Source organism: Metarhizium brunneum, chromosome 1, assembly GCF_013426205.1.
Source record: "Metarhizium brunneum chromosome 1, complete sequence".
Classification (NCBI taxonomy): Eukaryota; Fungi; Ascomycota; class Sordariomycetes; order Hypocreales; family Clavicipitaceae; genus Metarhizium; species Metarhizium brunneum.
The window spans coordinates 1,244,189-1,263,320 of NC_089422.1; the positions used below are offsets into that span (position 1 = coordinate 1,244,189).

The 19,132-nt window shown below is 53.5% G+C and overlaps 6 protein-coding genes across 6 annotated transcripts; 3 read left to right on the forward strand and 3 right to left on the reverse strand.

The window, feature by feature from the left end:
- Positions 1-233: 233 nt before the first annotated feature.
- G6M90_00g003820 (uncharacterized protein) lies at positions 234-2,063 on the forward strand (the record flags this gene model as incomplete). Its single annotated transcript, XM_066129558.1, has 3 exons — positions 234-340; positions 402-1,169; positions 1,241-2,063. The coding sequence occupies 3 exons, from the start codon at positions 234-236 to the stop codon at positions 2,061-2,063; spliced, it is 1,698 nt and encodes a 565-aa protein (XP_065985957.1).
- A 139-nt stretch (positions 2,064-2,202) lies between these two features.
- G6M90_00g003830 (uncharacterized protein) lies at positions 2,203-3,107 on the reverse strand (the record flags this gene model as incomplete). Its single annotated transcript, XM_014686551.1, has 2 exons — positions 2,203-2,979; positions 3,036-3,107. 2 exons carry the CDS (start codon positions 3,105-3,107, stop codon positions 2,203-2,205), a joined length of 849 nt encoding a protein of 282 aa, XP_014542037.1.
- A 1,444-nt stretch (positions 3,108-4,551) lies between these two features.
- G6M90_00g003840 (uncharacterized protein) lies at positions 4,552-6,558 on the reverse strand (the record flags this gene model as incomplete). The annotated part of the gene is made up of 2 exons (XM_014686552.1): positions 4,552-4,762; positions 4,883-6,558. 2 exons carry the CDS (start codon positions 6,556-6,558, stop codon positions 4,552-4,554), a joined length of 1,887 nt encoding a protein of 628 aa, XP_014542038.1.
- Positions 6,559-9,451: 2,893 nt separating this feature from the next.
- lig (DNA ligase) lies at positions 9,452-12,689 on the forward strand (the record flags this gene model as incomplete). The annotated part of the gene is made up of 5 exons (XM_014686553.1): positions 9,452-9,787; positions 9,844-10,457; positions 10,511-10,604; positions 10,653-10,735; positions 10,784-12,689. 5 exons carry the CDS (start codon positions 9,452-9,454, stop codon positions 12,687-12,689), a joined length of 3,033 nt encoding a protein of 1,010 aa, XP_014542039.1.
- Positions 12,690-12,804: 115 nt separating this feature from the next.
- G6M90_00g003860 (uncharacterized protein) lies at positions 12,805-14,113 on the reverse strand (the record flags this gene model as incomplete). Its single annotated transcript, XM_014686554.1, has 5 exons — positions 12,805-13,392; positions 13,453-13,603; positions 13,667-13,683; positions 13,754-13,867; positions 13,952-14,113. 5 exons carry the CDS (start codon positions 14,111-14,113, stop codon positions 12,805-12,807), a joined length of 1,032 nt encoding a protein of 343 aa, XP_014542040.1.
- A 1,567-nt stretch (positions 14,114-15,680) lies between these two features.
- G6M90_00g003870 (uncharacterized protein) lies at positions 15,681-18,406 on the forward strand (the record flags this gene model as incomplete). The annotated part of the gene is made up of 6 exons (XM_014686555.1): positions 15,681-15,810; positions 15,911-15,947; positions 16,067-16,401; positions 16,464-16,561; positions 16,628-18,057; positions 18,118-18,406. The coding sequence occupies 6 exons, from the start codon at positions 15,681-15,683 to the stop codon at positions 18,404-18,406; spliced, it is 2,319 nt and encodes a 772-aa protein (XP_014542041.1).
- Positions 18,407-19,132: the final 726 nt, after the last annotated feature.

Sequence of the window (19,132 nt, forward strand, 5' to 3'; positions counted from 1 at the left end):
TCCTCGCTGCACGTGGTCACTTCATAACCAAGCAGCAGACAGTCAACCCCAATGCACACAGGCGCGGAGCAGCGACGTAGGGACATGGTTGCGACGTTGCACCACCTCCGCCACATGAACATGCTGGGAGCTCCAATGAGCAATATAATCAGACGCGGCCCCGTGAGCCGATGAAATGCTGGATTGCAGTGTCACCCTTCCTCGAGGCACCGGGCGCATCACGCAACTTCGTCATGAGAGTGTTTACCATCTTTGGAGTGCTGATTGGCCTTGTGGTCGCCCAAGAGACGGGCAACCATCCAGAATGGCAGCGATGGTGTGGTAAGGCCTATCAGCCGCAGTAAGTGGTGCCATTTCATCATTTCACCGTCTCGTCAATGGGCCCTAATTTGTACTCGAAGGCATCCCAGCTTTGAACCTGGAGGCCAGACCGTCGAGCCGGACAAGCTCCCTGGCGGCCCGGCTCTCGATATCCAGTTCAAGCCCCGGTACAGCATCTATCTGGAAAGCGAGAAGCAGGCGGAATTCGTTGTCAACGCGGGCATTTCCAAGTGGCACGGCCAGCCGTGGCCAAGCCTGAGCACTCCCGGTGCGGCCCCTCGGGTCGTCTTCACAATCAACCTCGTATCCAACAATGACCTTCTTGTGTCGGACAGCGTCAATGTCAGCACCACCGGCAACGTCTTTGCTTTCAATCTGAGCAATCTCCAACCCAGCCTCGATCCATACGAGGTCGTCCTCTTTGGGGCAACGGAAGACGGCGCCTCCAACGTCACTGTCACAAGTGAACTTATGTTTCTTCCGGAAAAGACCAAAGGCAGCGTAGCAAAGTTGGACAACCTGAATGGTGGCTTTTTGTTCCGCAGCCCAGCCACCGGGAACAACTTTGAGCCATTCCTCCCCTATGGGTACTACGCCTCTTGCGACAGATTCCTCTGCGACAAGGACTACATCCAAAAGGTCAAGGCGTACAAGGACCTGGGGCTGAACAGCATGGTGTCGTTGACGACGGTGCAAAACTCGCGCGCGACATACGAATACATGGATACCCTGGACCTGCGCTACATGTATGACTTGAGAGGCTCGTATAAGAACCTGACGGCGGTTGAGGAGCAGGTTTCTGTGATTCGGGATTTTGAGGGCCTCTATTCGTACTGGGGCGCGGATGAGTATGTCACCGGTGTCGCAATCGCAAGTTGCGCCGCAGAGAGTCATGATGATGGGCTAACAGCGTCTCCAGGCCCGACGGCCACCAAGATCCCTTTGATCTCCTCCCCGAGGCGCGCCGTCTCATCCGCCAGCTTGACCCCTACCACCCCGTCTCCGTCACCCTCAACTGCCAAAACTTCTACTACAAGGAGTATACGGCGGGCGCCGACTTTGTCATGGAGGACGCGTATCCCATAGCCATCAACAGCACCTTTAGCAAATGGGGCACGCCCTGCAACACAACCTACGGCGACTGCGGATGCGACAACTGCCAGGGCAACGTGCAGGATGTGCCGAACCGCCTAGATGACCTGCTTCAGTACGAACACTGGCTGGGGCTCTGGCCAAAGACGAAGGCGCACAACCCGCAGGCTTTCCACGGCGAGGACTACTGGTTCAGAGACCCCACGAATGAGGAGGAAGTCGCCATGAACGCGCTGGGGTTCAACCACGATGCCAAGGTGATTGCCTCGTGGGTGTGGCCATTTAGCGATTCTCTCGGCCAGATCATGGGCAAGTTTGGATCGGCAGTCGCAAATCAACCCGCGAGGGACTTGATCGTCACGGGGAAAGCGAAACGCGTACACGTCGAGGGCCACCGTGTTGTTGACGCAGCGTACTGGGCTGGCGAGACGCAGGTGCTGGTATCGGTCGTGAACGGCGGTTATGAGGCCATCGACGGTGAGGTTTCAATCCCCCTGCCCAAGCTCTTTGCGCTCCAGACCAAGGATGCTATTGTCTGGGGCAACGGTACGTGGGCACTGGGCGATGGAGAGGTCCGTCTATCTAAGCAGAGCGCCATGGCGACGAATATGATCATCCTGGGTGTGGGCAAGGGAAAGAGCAAAAGGTAGACGCCTCATGTGCGGAGTGGTTTTGTCGCTACTATATAGAAGTTAGATTCCATCAAGCAGCCTGAACCCAAAACTGAAAACGGCCACAAAAAAACACGGCGCTGCCTCTCTCGCACAACGACACCATCATCCATCAAACTCATTGTTTCGGGATCCCGCTCCCGTCCCTGTTCATCCTCTGCCACTGGCTCTTCAGCTCGGCGCTATCCGCGCTGACAAGGGTATTCCTCCAGTTCCTCTCGCCCTCCATCTCGGCACACCTGACGACGCCGGCGCCCAGCATGACGGGCGTGCAGTTGGCGTAGATGGTCTCGTACGAGTGCGCCGGCACGACAAAGGTCTCGTGAAAGATGCCAATGTGGTCCGGCCGCACGGCGTTGTACCAGTCCCACGCGCGGCGGTGCATCTCCCCGTGCGCGAAGCGGTGGACGCTCTCGACATCGCGGAAGAAGTAGCTGGCCATGAGGGTGTCGGCGGCGCCGGGCCGCGAGCCGACCCAGTCGGCGACGCTGATGAGCCCCAGCTCGTCGCGGCGCTGCAGCAGCGCGTGTTTCATGTCGGCGAACATGTGGGCGATTTCCTTGCCGTGCGGGCACAGCGGGCCGCGGGGGTGGTTGAACTGCGCGCCGATGTTGAAGGCGACGAGGGGCCGGGACGAGGGCGACGAGCCGAAGGCGCCGGACGGCCCGGGGAGGAGGGCGGTGGTCCGGCCGGGGACCACGGCGGCCATGTAGGACGGGGGCGGGGCGGGGCGCGGGAGGAACAGGTCGGCGAGTTGGGTGGTGGTGATGGCGAGGGCGAGCGTGGCGATGGGCACGGCGGCGTAGCGGCCGGGGAAGAGGGTGCATATGAGGAGCTGGGCGGCGGCTGTGAGGAAGATTTTCTGCCGCTGCGCGAGGAGAGACCTGAGGAGGAGCTGTGGGTTCCTGGGCGTCAGTGGTGGTGATGGTGCTGGTTGGTGGTGAGACTTACGATGGTGAGAGGGATGGGTTTCTCGACGGGCGGAGGGCCGACGGGCGGTAGCTTGGGTTTGAACTCGCCCATTGCGAAGTCGTTGGCGACGGGTATAAGTTGGTTTTTTTGACTTGGTTTTTGGCTTGGACGGCAAGATGGAAAGCGGTCGAGCGTAAATTCTGTCCCGCAATCTTTAGCGGTGCTGTGCTGCGCTGTTGTTGGCCAGTGAAACGACAAAGGACAGGCGAGGCCGACGCCTTAAGTATTTTCAGTCCATGGCCGCCTCTAAGACATGGCGTGGCACTGGATCGAAAAGAGAAAACTAAGCAGGGGAACGGGCAGGAAGCCTCGGTGTTCTATTTGGACCGTGGGAGGCGGCCATCTGCAGATCAATGATGCGAGGACGTGTTCTTGGGCCGGGGCCTCGCATTCGCTTCTCGGCCCCGCGATGCTAAAACATGGGGCGGGTGCATGGAAACGAGAGCGAGAATGGCCGCCCGGCAAACTATCCGATTGCGAGGGCTGATCTGATCTGACGGGACCGGGAGGGGCTTCAGTTTCCCCGATCCTTACCCATGGCGACGTACATACTTGTGTATGCACCCTGTGCTCCATTGGCGAGCATTGATAGTCTATAGCATGGTCATATATTTTGCCTAGCAAGAGGTGCATTAAGATGCCACGGTACGTATTACCACAATACAACTTGAACATGCGAAGTTCAATACTCTGCATCTGCCCCTGAAATCCGGCGGTAATACTACCAGACTTCAAATGTTGGTACCCCGCCCCGGGTTTTAACTGGCATCAATGCATGTGCCAACATTCCATGTCCACCCAGCCACCATCTTTGCTCTCCTCACGCCTACATAATGCCCTCGGTCGACTTTCCATGGCCACTTATTTTTAGAGAACATTGAATCCGATGCACTCTCGACGCCAGACACGAGCCGCAACGACACGCTCCCGTGGCTGGTGACCCAACCGTATCTCCTTCACGGCACTGCAGCCCGAAAGGCACCTCGTGACGCGGCGCATTGCATCGAACAACGCGACAAGGCGAATGATTCCGCGCCATGGACGTTACACTTGCACTCGCTCAACCCGCCTCGCATTTCAAAACAAAACATGCAAGTCATTCGTCATTTATCATCACATCATATCAAATCCAGCACAACCCCCACCCCGAATCCCCCAAATCTTGCACAAATCCTCAACATCTTCATCTTGCCTCCTCCTCCGCCAGCCCCCTCGCGCCCCGACGTAGATGAGCCAAATCTACACCCCCATCCTAGATACAGCTTACACAAGACCTTCCAGATCTGCCTCGCGGCAACCACGCACTTAAACCACGCTATCCAATCCCTCCAACCGCCCACGACCGCGGCCCTCTGCCTCACCGCGCCGCAGACGGAATCCATGCCTTGCACCCACGACTCCGCAAAGCTGCTGCTCTCCCGCTGGTGCCACCTCAGACGCTGTATTAGAATACCAATGTTGATCATGTCCCGGATGATTTGCTCCCTGCTGCCAGTCACCTTGTCTCTGTCGCCGTCGTGTTTTCCTTGTTCGCCTGCGGCTCGTCCGCCGACGCCGTGGGTGCCATAAGGGACTTTTCCCACTCGTCGAGCAGGTTGTTGGCCGTGCGTTTGATGTTGCTGGGCGACAGCCGGTTGACCATGTTGGGGAGCATCTCCTCGAGTTTGTTTGGGGATAGGATGGGGGTTTGCAAGTTTTTTGGTTTCCTACGTCTTGGTCAGCCGTCTTTTATTCTGTAGAGGTTCAGCTTTTTGCTTTTTTTTTTCTTTTTTCGCCAAAAAAAGAAAGAAAAATCAACAAGGCAAGAAAGGAAAGAAAAAGCTTACACTGGTGTTGTGTGCTCTTCGTACTCGGGAATACTCTGAATGTCATCCATCGGTCCGCCATGTACAGTCGAGCCGCTCCATCGCGTACTCTTGGCCGTCGCGGGAGACTCCCAATTCGCCCAGTCCGTGTCGTCCATGGAGTCAAAGCCCAGCGGCGTCCAGGAAAAATGCTTGCTCTTTGCGGGTCGCGACTTTTCCGGTGACACGTCCCTGCCGGTGCTATTAGGCGTTGGGGGAGCCGTCACGGGCGACGACGCGTCTAAACGGCTCGCTATTCTCTGGCCTGTCTGGCCATTTCTGGACCGAGCCTGATCTGAGGGCCCAGAATGGTTCATAGACCCAGTATGGTGTTGCCCGGGACTCTGACCCTGTCCATTGATAGGCTCATCACCAATTGTAATTTGTCGAATATCCTCCACAAAGGCCTTGAAACCGAGCCTGACGTCTTGCATGAACTGCGAGCTAACGGGTGGACTCTGCTGTGTTCGGGGCTGCCATGAGGCTCTCTTTGCTAGCATCGGGTTCGCAGCCTGAGTTGGCCTCTGGTCGATTGGGGGAGGTCGGGCATCTGGCCCGATCTTGTCCTCCAAGGCTGAAAATTCGGAATTGGTTCTTGCTGGGGAGAGAAGTGACAATGTACGAGTATGGCGTCCCCTAAAAGCCGTTCTTCGGCTCTGCGTAGGTGTACCCTGGTTTTGAAGTAGGAGGTTCCTGCGGTCCATGTCGACACTGCGTCTGGGCGACTGCACGCCTCCGTCTGCAGTTGGGGTAAAGACTCTGCTGGTGGAATCATAGAGGCTAGTGTCTAGTTTGTGAAGAGAGTCCATCAAGGAGAACTGCCTCTTGAGCGCTGTGAGTTCAGATTCTTCACGGGCCAACGCTTCTCTCAGCTCCAGCACCCTGCGCTCCTTTGCGGCGATTGCTGTTATGAATTCATTCACATTGGAAGGCGACGGCAGAGCTGAGTGGTCCTGTGGCGTCGGCGGTACCGAGGACGGTGTAGATGCGGTTGCTGCGGGCGTAGGTCTCGAAGGATCGCTGGTTGGCAGAGCAATTGGTAGAGTGAGCGACAGTCTGTTTGGGATGCGACTAGTAGACTCGGTGCGTGAATGCCGCTTGGGTGAAGACGGCGCTGCCATGTTGCCCCCGGGCAATGGCGGCGGCGGCATGCTGCTGCTGTCAAGACTTCGATGCTTGTTGGCTTTGCTCGTGCGAGGTGGACCCGGTGTTGTCGAGGTGAGGGCGTTTGCCGCGGTCAGGGGGGATGACGATGATGCGGATTCAGGGGCAGAAGCAAAGGTCGAAGTGGTGGCCGCGCCGATGGTGCTGCTCAGGACCGAGGCCTCAATTGGCGTGCGGTCCGCCGCAGACGAGCGACGGCGAATCTCTGAATGCGAGGCCATGGCAAGATGCCTCTTAGAAATCTTGGAAATGCTATGAAACGAGTGACGAGTGCTCGGGCGTGCGTGAGGCCGGCGACGCTGGGTCGGGATCTGGATGGAGAAAGGAGGGGATGCAGCACGGTGATGACCAGCAACTGCTCTGCGGCGCCGCACGGAACCAGCTCTTGAGGCGAGCGCGAGGACAAGTTGACGCTGGCTTAGACGGCGATGATATTCATCGAAAAGAGCGAGGCAGCGGTCGAGAGCGCAAATCGAAAGCAGAAATGCAGTCATGAGTGAGGGTGTGAAGCGAAGCAAGACCAGACGAGGTAGAGACCGGCCTGGTTGCTCATTCTGGCCCGGCCACTCAAAACCTGCACAGGGACCAATTGGCCAATTGACCACCCGAAACCCGTCGACTACTTTTTTTTTATTAGCAGTGGGATTCGAGATGGGCGCAGTCTCAATTGACCAGCATCATTGGGCCGATGGCCGTCTGGGCGCCGAGGCAACCAGGGGTCACAACGTCACAAGTGAGCAAAACCCAAATTTGCGTGGAACCGGGCGCTAGGAGCGACGCTGCAGGCGAAAGAAGCTCCAGGATTGTCCGTCCGGGGTTTGTGTCAAAGTGCGTCCAAGTGTTTTTTATTTTTGTGAAGCTGCGAGACGAGACGATGAGACGGACGGCGAGCCGCAATTATGATGTATGGCTGAGGTGCCGGGTCGATCAACACGCGAGGGAAGAAAGGGCCTGCCTGTCAACCTTGTTTCCGGGCCCCGCGTGTTTCGTGTCCAGGAACAGTGACAGGTCTTGTGTTGATGCTTTGTTTGGAACAGACAGACCAGCGAGGCACAAGGGCTCCTGTCTCGGAGGCGGGCAACCGCCTTTTGTTTATCCCTCAACCACGGCCCCATGTTCAGGCAACAACACGCCATCGCATGCATCATACCAAGTGCATATTATCTATGGCTACGATTACTATTCCCTGCCGTGCTCAACGCAAAGAGTCGTCGCTTATCCACAAGCATCTCCATCTCGCATCGTCAACACGCTCCACGCGTCGTTGACCCCGACAACCGGCGGATCTGGGTGGATCACTGTCCGTCTTTAGCAGGCACATGGGCCTTTATTAATCGAATAAGGGCTCGTCAGTGGTTTGTTGTCGCAGCCGCGGGCGTTGACCTCGACGTTGGCTGCAGCCCTCTGCTGGGCCAAGCCATCTTGCCCTCTCCCCCTCTCCATGCCGCGTCGTCAATGCTCCATGCCAGGTCAGTCCTAGCGCTGACGATAGCGTCAGGTACACCAGACATGTGCAAGCTGGCACTGGGCCGTGGTGAGGCCCGCAAGCTCTCTCCAACTCTCCATCGCTCCACACTCGTTATTGATCCTCATCCGAGGTGGACTGGAGTTTTTTGTTTTTTGACTGGACCCATCAGGCAGGGAGTCGCAGGAACCCCAATTTCCTTCTGAAATTAGTAGCCAATCACATGTCTGTGCCTTAATGCAAGTCTGCCAGGGTCCAACGTGGAGGAGCATCTCGGGGTTCTTGCATTGTTGTTGGACTGGAATGAAGTGACCTCATCACGAGGCGGAATCTAGATCGATTATTAACAGTCATATATATCTTGCGGTGGACGCTAAATCACCCGAAATAGAATCAACAAAACATGGCAACAACGGAGTCTTGCGATACTATGAGCTTACTTTTCCCAAGTCCTGCGGCCAGATGTTGTTTTGAAATGCATCATCAGCCTGACATGGCAAACTGACAGTAGAGGAGGCATTGGGGTACCAGGCATGTTGGGCAGATCAAGTCCAACTCGACCGACCACCAGCCGCCAGAAGAATTACAAACACAATGCCGAGCTTTTGCACACCATCTGACATTCACGGATCGCATTATTACCCTTACTCGCCGAACTGTTGAATTGTTTGCTCTTGGATGCCCGCGGTTGCCCCGGCTCCAATCATTTCCGTAGCACCGTTTTGGGGGGTGAGTTTGGTGCTGCTTGTTGAATGATTCGAAACCACATCCCGCATTCTTTGTTCGCACTGCATTACTCCATACATGGCACAAATATTCGAGGCCGATTTGTCAACCATCAAATGAGACGAGAGGGCCCTACTCACCAACAGACCCTGAGAACATTATTTCCTACATCCGCCCCTGTGAGACATCTTGGGCATGCTGGGTTCCTCGGCGGCGGGGCAGACTGGAACACCGTACTCATCGCCATGCTCATGTTTACTTTCATCCTCTGCGAAAGCTGGTAGACCACGGGGCATCAAAGGGATACGACGATGCTGCCTGGTCTGTTGTCCGACATGAGATTTTGTGTGCCAACTGCGCCAACACTTGGGAGTACAACCCAGCTAGGCAGGCCTGCGAAGCTCGCAAGAACTTTTGAACTTGAGTTCAGAGTCCAAGAATAAGTCTAGGGGCTGTTTACAGCAAAGTGAACAAGTCGTGACTGTAGGAGAGAGCATGATTTTGGTGTTATAGTCGCATCCGCTGATTTATAGAGGTCGAGCCCTGCCGTAGTTTAAGCGACACGCTTTCCACCAGGACGAATAACTTCAATGGGTCAACTGGTAGTAGTACCATGGATAGCGACACGTCCAGGAGCGAATCGACTGTTGGAAACCCATGGATTTATTGGACAAGGATGACATGTAGTAGATCAAGAATCAGTCTGAACAATGATATTGTCCAACCATTGAATTATCTGACGCCCACCTGTTTTGTCACCAACTAGGCGTCCGCTTCAGACGCCCACCTAAAATACTATGTGATCATGTGATGTCGCGTCTCAAGCGACGCCCGGATCCGCCTCTTGATGGAGCCGAATCGCACAAATCGCGTCTGAAGAGCTTCATCTCGCGACACCACGATTCTCAGGCAACCATGCTTGCTCAGCGGAGAGAATGGACGCATGAGCCGCAAATCACATTGCACTAACCCAAGGGCACTGTGCCTGCCTTTGTTGCCTACGTCGGTGCCATTCGTTTTGACAGTGATGCGCGCGCCACAACCGACCGCGGTTATCGTCTCTAATAATAAATAGGGCCTCTATTCCGCCATCGTTCGCTGATATTTCTATTTCTTGGATACTATTTTTCCTTCCTTCTGTCTTTGAATTTCTTTACTTAGTTCTTTCGAAATGTTCAGTGCAGCTTCAAATCAAAATGCCGATTCCCTTCGTCCTCGTGTGTGACTTGCTAGACGAGTGCCACCGGCTTTGCATCGCGAACAAACCCAACACACAGGCTGTGGTCGATTGGTTTGCACGGCATCGCGGCCGGCTCGACGCGCATGATACAGACCTGGCTGCCTTGCTCTCTACTTTGCTACCTGAAAAACGGACAGACCGAGTTTACTGTATCAAAGCGCCAACTTTGGAGAAGATTATCGGGAGAGCTTTGATGCTTGGATCGTCCCGAATCGTCGAGCTTGCCTTGTACAAACAACCTGGACAGTGCACCGACCTTGCAGATTGTGCTGAACGCATTCTTAATACTACTGTAGGTTCTAACTCTGATGGATTTCCATGCTTGGGACGCTTGCTTATGTGGCGCAGCCCAACCCTACTTGCAATGAAAAACTGCGAATCAGCGTGGAAGAAATCGACGAGGTTCTGCACAGCTTGGCATCCAGGATCAAATGGAGCTCCCCATCTATTCGGAAGTCCCAGGCCGCCCTGACTCCACGTGGTAGATGTGATCTGGAGGATGTCTATCGTCGTCTCACTGCGTGCGAGGCGAAGTGGTTTACAAGACTTGTTCTGAAGGACTACCAGCCGCTTATTTTGGATTCTCAACTTGTGTACCGCTGCTGCAATTCAACCCTGCCCCTAATCCTCAAAGCGCAGGACGACTTTGCAACTGCTATCCAAACACTACAATCGGCCAAGGGCAACATGCTGCCCAATTCTACAAGGAGCACCTCACGGAGGGATCAGATTCTGGCGGTGGTTAAACCAAAATTGGGAGTCAAAGTAGGGAGACAAAATTGGTTCAAGGGCCGCAGTATCAAACATTGCCTGGATATGGGGCACGGACGCATGAGCGTTGAGCAAAAGATTGACGGGGAGTATTGCCAAATACATGTTGATCTAACGAGTGGGAAACCCCGAGTTCAGATTTTCTCCAAGAGCGGCAAAGACAGCACTGAGGATAGACACAAACTACATGGGTGAGCAAGGGAATAGCACCTCGCTAGTACCGACTACGGCTAACTCGGGGCAGAGTGATTATCAAATCTCTTGGTCTCGGCACGTCAACTTGCAATGTGCGGAAAAGCTGTATTCTCGAAGGAGAACTGGTTGTGCACAATGATGTGGTGCGTATGTCAGTCGAGTGAATCAACTTGTTCCCTAACCATTGCCAGGAAAATAAGATTCTACCGTTTCATAAAATCAGGAACCATGTAACACGACGAGGTCGGCTCATGGATGTGGACCTGGACTCACCGTGTGTTTGTTATTATACATAATCATTGAATTGGACTAACTTAGCTAGGCCACGCTCGTACGAGAACTTGATGATTGTGTACTACGACATTCTCCTCTACGATGACCAATCGTTGCTAGGCGTTCGCCACTCGGAAAGATTCAAAATCTTACAAAAGACAATCGACTGTGAGAGAGGCCGGGCAGAATTGGTGAAACGAACTCTTGTCGACTTCCACCGCCCGACTGCAGCATCAGAGCTGCGAAAGGCATTCGCTAGTGTCATCACTGACAAAGGGGAAGGTTTGGTACTCAAGCCAGACGACCCTTACTTTAACTTTCAAGCCAATGGTGGTCGGAATTCGGGTCTATGCATCAAGCTCAAAAAAGAATACATTGGCAACTTCGGCGACGTGGGAGACTTCGCTGTTGTCGGCGCAGGCTTCAACCCTACAAAGGCAAAATCTTACCGCATACCCAAACTTCAATGGACCATTTTTTATGTGGGCTGCTTGAACAACAAGGAAGAAGTCAAACGGTGGAATGCCAAGCCAGAGTTTACCGTCGTCAGTGCTGTGGAGCTTACAGAACCGCTTCTCAAGACCTTCATATCTCACTGCAATCCTGTGTCGGTACCGTTACACAAGAACGATGCAACAAGGTTGCATATCCCAAAGGGAATCGAGGCCAACGCCGCTTTGACTGCAGTATTTCAAAATCCTGCAGTATTCGACTTAAGGTGCTTCAGCTTTGACAAACCGGGGAATATGGGCTTTTGGACGCTAAGATTCCCTGTCGTGTCCAAGATTCACTTTGACAGGGACTATTCGGACGCAGTCACCTTTGATGAACTGCAAGAGATGGCCAAAGTTGCAAGGGCAACACCGGACCTGGAAGATAGTCAAGAGAACCTTCAATGGATTGCGAAGCTGGAGGGGGCCGATCCTAGAGGGCGTGCGGTTGATGCTGTCAGTCAACTGACAGCCACAACAATTCCCACCCCTTCACCTTGCAGCTCTAGACCACCTTTGTCACCAATAATCCAGCGACAAAAAAGCAGAAGTCCGGAAGTCGTGAGGGCCTATCGGATGAGTCAAAAATCAGCTGATATGCCAACTGCCTCGCTCACCACGCCTCCTCCTTCTTCTCCGGCAGAAGAAGAGGCCCGAACACCAAAAAGGGGGAGCAAACGAAAGTGCCCTACATCGTTTTCGCCTACCGCAGCGCCGGCACTACAAACGCATCTCTTAATGACGACCCGGTTGTCACCAATAGCGGCAACCAAGAAGTTGCGCAAACCTTTGGATGATGTTGATGCTAATGTCCTGCAGCAGTCTGCAACACCGAACTCGTCGTTTGCTGAAGACGGTGGGACAGATCAATGCGTTGGGTTAACCAAATCCCCACCACTGATACATGAAACGCAAGAGAATGAAGCCCTTGGTACACCTGATGAAGGGAATAATCCTACAAAGAGTGATATTAGGTGTACGCCAATAACTATTTCTTCCGACGAAACATCTCAGGCGACAGACATATCACCCAAAGTCAAAAACGGGTGCAAGTTTGCTGCAAAAGAGTGCCATCTATTCAAGCACACGATCCTGCTTGCTTCAAGGGCCCTTGGACCCTCATCGGAGCGGACCACTTTGTTAGATGACCACGGTGCATCTGAGTTTGCAACATCATTAGACGACTGGTTGCAAGAAAATAACTATGGTGCTACGTTGGGTAACAAGTCTCCCCGGATAATCATCCTGGTCGATACTGTGGACAAGGCCAGCGAGACCAAACTTGTGCTGGCTGAAGTTGAACGAGCTCGAAAGGAATTACCCCGAAAAACGCGTGGTTGGATAGCTGTATATGATTGGCGAATGTTGGAGCACCTCAAGGTCATGGAAGACGAGAACACAAAGAAGAAGTACTATGATGGGTTTCATGACCCGTGGCGGAGGTGGTACTGTGGAATTGTATAGGCCGTTGGAAAGGGTTCTTGGAGATGCATCGAATACACTCGACTAGATAGATGGGGGCAACCAGGATACCCAAATATTATACATTGGAAACGATTACGCTACATGTACCTGCATGTCAGTCCTTTTTGTCTTCGTACAAGGTCCCATAGGTCTCTCTCAGCCTCATGAGCAAGTGTTCCCCTGCCGTCAAGACCTTTCTCTCGGCATACGGATTCTTCACCACACCCTCCTCGACGAAGCCCCTCACGCGCTCACTCGGCACGGGCTCCAGCAAGACATCGTTCATGGGGTGGCAAAAGAAGGCAATCGAGTATCGCGGGTCAGTGCTGCTCTCTCCCTCCACCCCTTCCGCGCGGTTCGCAGGAAACACCACTCTATGAACGGTACTTCTAAAGAGCCCGTTGGTCCAATACGACAACAGGTCGCCAATGTTGATCAAGATGGGAGGGCTGGGATCGTTTTCAGTACCTGGCGGTGAGACGGGGACAGGAGCCCACGTGCCGTCCTTTTTGAGGATTTCAAGACCAGCCTGGCCCCTGAGGCGGAAGAGAAGCGTGATGGAACCGTAGTCGGAGTGGGCGCCTGCACGAACATCGTCGACGGTGTGGGACGTGCTCGACGGCGGAGGGTAGCGCAGGAAGCGGAGGATGGTGCCGCTCCCAGCGGGGGATTTGAAGTGTGCCGAGGAGAGGAAATCGTTCACCTATTCTGTCAGTGGGTGCTTTGTGAGGCAAAAGGGGGGCAAACAAAGAATGAGACGTACTTGGAGACCCTGGCCTAGGAGGGTGAGGATTTTGAGACACAGGGCGCGGCAGAGGTCTGCAAAGGCGGAGAAACGGGCCTCGTCGGCGGCAACGGTGGGCGGTATAGGCTGCTGGGCTTTGTTGTTTATGAACTCGCCAAAGTTGAAGGCTCTGCGGTTCAGGTTAGACCGGGGTGGGCGACGGTCTGGGGGTTGTGAATGCGCGGTGGCTCACTCTTTGAAGTCTCCCACCTTGTGATTCTTAGCAGGTGCTCCGCGTACATTGCTAGATGATGAAGGGGATTGATGGGGAGGTGAGTACCTTTTGGTTCTGGGGGTCCAGTGTCTCGGCGTGCATGCTTGTCCATCCTCGATTGTTGGTTTGGATGGAGCACGCCTGCTTTTCGTCTAGAGGTGCGCTGAACAGCTTTTCGGACTTGATGGACCTTTGTTAGCATCTATGAGTCTCCCAGGGAGCGTGGGATATAGGGGGCCTCTGGGGGTGCAAGCGTGCAAGTACCAGGGCGAATGCATCGTCGATGCTCGCTGCGGGTATGTCGTGGCCGAGGTTCTGGATGTAGATGAAGCCGTGGTCGGCGGCGGCGTCGACTAGTTGTTTTGATACTTCTGCTTGAGGACCGGAAAGGTCGATGATGGGTATGTCTGCGGATGCGGGAGGCATTGCTGCGGATTTTGGGTCTGGTATTTGCGTTGTTGTTGGTGGTGAAGATGGATCGGAATGTTGGAGATGTGGAGGTGGGGGTTGACGTCGTGAAGAGGAGTATTGGATACGGAGTATGAATGAATCAATTGATGCCACTCAGGAACTCATGGGATGCGGTTGCACATGTGGTTGCACGTCATACCATGGCCGAAATGAAGGTGAGCTCCGCTTTGACGGCATAGTAGGCGATGGTCTTCCTCTGGAGGTGTGCGTTGACGCATGCATATTGATTGACATGTTTCAAAGCTGTCCAGCAAAAGAGCTGATGCACAGGTGTTTGAGTGGAAAAGATTGTGGCGTGTGTATGTAGTTGACATGTATGTAGATATTTCTGAATGGCGATTATAAGGCACTACAGTCTGTGGCGGGATATCCTACCAGTAACCTACCAACTTGCACATACTAGGGGGTTATTTGCCCATTGAATGTTGATACTTGTGATGATACAGAGCGTGATAGCCAGGTACCTGATTTGGTCAAATCAATTGATACTTTTTGCTTCAATGTTCCCACCAGGTCTATGGGCCCCCCACTGTAGGCACTCGGTACTAGGTACGGAGTACTTTAGACAATTGCGGAGTTGCCTCTGCCTGAACAGAGACAAGACAAGAGAGACTGGCCGCCTCATACGCGCGGGAGACAAAAAAGTGAACAAGCCGGGCCATTGTGTTTTCAGAACCAGCACAGGGATTTTTGCTCTTTTAGCGTGTTCTCTAAGCAGTGCCGCTTTGGCCATGCACAGCAGCTCTATGGCCGGCAGTGCTGGACTATACTCCATAGCTTGAAGCCCAACTCGGCTGCAGCAAGAGCGGCAAGGGCACTAAGCCCCACACGCCGACTAGCGTTCAGACAAAGGGCAGTTGCATGTTGGCGTAGCCGCCATCTTAAAACCTGCACAGTCCTGCGCAGTCTGTGTTCAATGTTTGTTCAAGTGCTTCATATACCCGCAACTTGTGCCTTGGCTGTTTCTTGGAATTTCTTCTTGACTTTATAACTGCGTCGGCCCAGCCGCAATCAAGCATCCAGCATCGAGCACCAACCACCAACCACCAACCCTTAACCCTCAACCGACCAACCGACCAACCGACCAACCCTCAGCCTGCGAGGCGGCGTCTCAGGTACAGTCGGCCCCTCCCACTCTTTTTCTGGCCGCCGAGGAACAGGCGCCAAGCAGCGCAGCAGCCCGCCTTTGCCTTTTGGTCCCCTTCAGAAATCCACAACTCGCACCCAACCTAACCCCTTCGACGACACCGGCGCAACCACCAACTCCATACCGCGAGATCCTATAGTCGAACAGCTAATTTCGTTTCCTTCGAATACGGGCGCTCTTGTCGCCGCCGGGTTTATTCAGGATGCCGTGTGAGTGATGCATGCTCCCCCGTGTGCGAGTGCCGGTGTTTGGTTTGCCCTGGCCACATCTGATGATGTGCTGTTGGGGCTGGGAGCTTGCAACAGTCATTGTGGTGATGGCCTCATTGTGCTTCGCGCCGCGCCAGTGAGGGCAACGGGGGTGTCGAGATCGACCATGACAGCTTCCATGTTATCCGTCCTCTCTGGTGGACTGCCTAGCAACGTCGCCTGTCTTGCAATTGCACCTCTTCCTCGACCCTTTGGGCGCACACGTGCTTTCCTCGTGTCGCGTGGCAGGCTCGTCGGTCAGCCTGTCCATCCACGACGCTCTCGACAACTCAACCTCACACTTGCCATTATTGCTTCTCTGCCGAAAACACGAACTAACCGTACCCTTTTTTCCAGTTCTCATTGAGGATACCTGGATCAACAACCAGGCATAGTAAGTCCGCACTGCTCGTCCAATCTGCCCCTCCACCTCTGCCTTCTGCACACCGTTTGCACTAGCCACTGGCTGTTCGACAGGTAAACGTGGTTGCTGACGATTTCTGACCAATTCAGCTCGGTCGACCTCTCTGAACTCGAAGACTGCTCCATTGCCGTCGATGCGACGTACTATCTGAGCCAGCTTCTCGACACCTCGCCGGCTCACGAACCTCTGCTCTCGGCCCTCGGCGGTCTGACTGGCATCCAGACTCACATAAACGAGAACCTCGACCTTTGGAATAAGAATCGTGTTCTTCCGTTCTTCATCTTTGATGGACAGTCCATCACCGGTCAAGACGAAGTCGGCCTTAAGCGCCGGCGGGCTGCAAACAAGAAGACGGACGAGGCATGGGATCTGTACTCGAGATCGGAAGCTGAGAAAGCCGTTTCGACCTTTGGGGCCAATGCAGGTATGGCGGTCCTAAACTTATCTGTTGGAGCTTGAGATAATTAACCATGTCTGGTTACTCAGGTGCTTACATTATCCAAAACTTGTACCCGTTATTGCAAGGAATTCTCAAAAAGCGAGGTCTTCATTTTCTTGTACCTCCTTACAATGCATGCGCTCAGGTACGCTTTGTCATAAATACCATGATGCCGAGAGGTCATGATTCAAGAAAACTGACAATGGCACAGCTAGCCTACTTTGAGATGATCGACTCTGAGCAATGTGCCGGCGTCATGGGCCCTCAAGAACTGCTTCTCTACCCCGTCAGGGATGTCATTATTCGCTCTCTCGATTTTGAAGCAAACAAGGTCACGGCCATTTCCAAGAAGAAGATAATGCGCATACTTAGTGTAACGGAGCCCATGTTCATTGACGCCTTGCTCATGACTGGAACCTCCTTTCTTCCCACGTTTCCCCCTTTGCTGGATACCTCGATGTACACCAATCAATTCACCATAATGGACGCCGTCAATATGCTGAGGACCTCTGACAAGGCTGTGGCCAGTGCCTGCGCCTCCTTCAACGACATCCTGCAAGCTCAAGATGCCAACTGGCTGGACAAGTACAGGAAGGCACGGCTGGCTGTTCATCACTTTATTTACATTGCCGAAAATGGTGAGGTCGTTGTCAACGACTTCGAGCGTCTCACCAAGGATAACCACGAATACCTCGGCCTTCAGCTGCCTGAGGAGCTCTTCCATTATCTCAACACGGGACTCATTGGCGCACGCAATCTGAACAGTATAACGCATGGTCAGATCGTAGTGCAGCCAACCTTGGACGGCGTTGTGTCTGACGAGTACAAGAAACTCATCACCACGAAGCTGGTCCCAATTAAGGAACAGGCTCTTGGCCTAATAATCCCTCGCGTCCATCGTGGTATTGGACACAAAGACATCACTTTGCGTGTTTGGTTCGATCCAAAGTTCTCCCACACAATTAATCATCGTGCACAGCAGCCGCCCCCTTCGCAACAGGTTGGTTCTTGGGATGTTAAGGAGAGCGATATACGCAGTGTCTTCCCAGCTGGTTTTGCAGGCCCCATCTATCTGGAAGTCCTGGCCCTCGCTAACTCCGAGTTCGTCGCAAAGACTATTGCCAAGGAAAGCAAGATCAGAGGAATCGATAGCTTGGAAATGGTCACATCTGTTTCCATTTGGCGATTTCTTCACCTGAGGGGCTATGTCAGCGACTCCCATACGCTGACCAAATGGGGGAATGCATTGGCGACCACCTTGTTGGCTCTCAGAGATGCCGCCGAGAATCGCCCCGAGGAGGTCCCTGGACTTGATGAGGCGGCCCTGCTTGCTTTTGAGTTGGTTCGACATGGCATACTGGGAGCCAAGCATCAAGAAAATATTGCCGGCTTGCCTCGCAGGGGAACCGACGAAGACAAAACTAGCTTGGTGCTGATTAGCCAATGTGCAACACTATTGAAGTTGCGCCACCAAGTGTATGGCTACACAGGGCCTCTTAACAAGAGTCTGTTGGCATTCCGCTCTCAGTCATCGGCCGTTCGCGAGGTGGATCGCGATCTGATAGAAGCTATCGTGGCGTCCATGTTCATCTATGGACAGAGTAGGAGAGATAGAGAGGACTATCTAGAGATAAGTCAAAGGTAGAATAAGCGACCCCCGAGATTCTCTAACTTGTACAGTTACTGACTGCGCTTCTCTAGGCTCCCATTTCTGCAAGAGCCGGACATCGGATTGGGAATTGCTGTGCGGACGTTCTTTGACGAGGATGACGCTTCTCATAGCAAGGAGAAGCGAAATGAACGATTGGAGGAGTTCCCAAAGACTTTTGTGCCGTTTGCTGAGGCCTTGACGGATGACTTCCGGATCTGCGTGGATTTCTTCAATGCTCTGAATCAAGGCATGCAGACTCTTGGCACCGACGAGTTGCCTGCGGCGGATAGAACAGCTTGGAGCAACGCTCAAGCCTACCTGGATGCTCGACCTTTCTGATCGAGCTTTGATCACCACACATTGTCGACATCCAATGTCGTTTGAGACATGGTTATTGCTACTATTGCAAGGCGCATGGATTTTACATTTAGAGTCATGGTTATCCAAACAGCGAAACATCATCATTTTCATGTTTTCCGGATATGATGTCCAGCCCATTGGACACAAAAGTACTCGAGACATTTATCCAGTGGCTTATGCAACACCACTGAGCTAGGCGACAATGTGAGGGAGCTGAACAAGAGTCTCTCGCTAAGATGAAGTTGCATTGTACAGAAGGGGTGGCCTTGGCAGCAAGGAGACCTATCGCGAGGGAAGTTGAGAAGCAATGTCGAAAAACACAGCCGAGCGGCATGGCGGAAGTGTGTACGACGCTTGGTACAGGAATCAGCAGATGTAAGCCGACATGGGCTTCAATGATGGCATGTGAAGGGAGCGACGAAGCGCTGTGGTGTGGAAGTCAGGGCAATATTTGATAGGACTGTTTGCAGTCGATTATACCATGTCAGCCCTAAAGAAACAAAATACTTTTTCTTAAGATACGTGCGCGTGTATGACACTGTGTCCGGTCCGGTAGGTTGCGATGCAATCTACGTCTTGAGGTATGAAACACTACATGGTATTGACAAGATTCATTGGCTAATTCAGTCGCGCGTAAAAGGAAAATTGATGTACAAGATTTCCCCGCTATACTCTTCATCATGCATACCCAGTACGTGAGGAAAC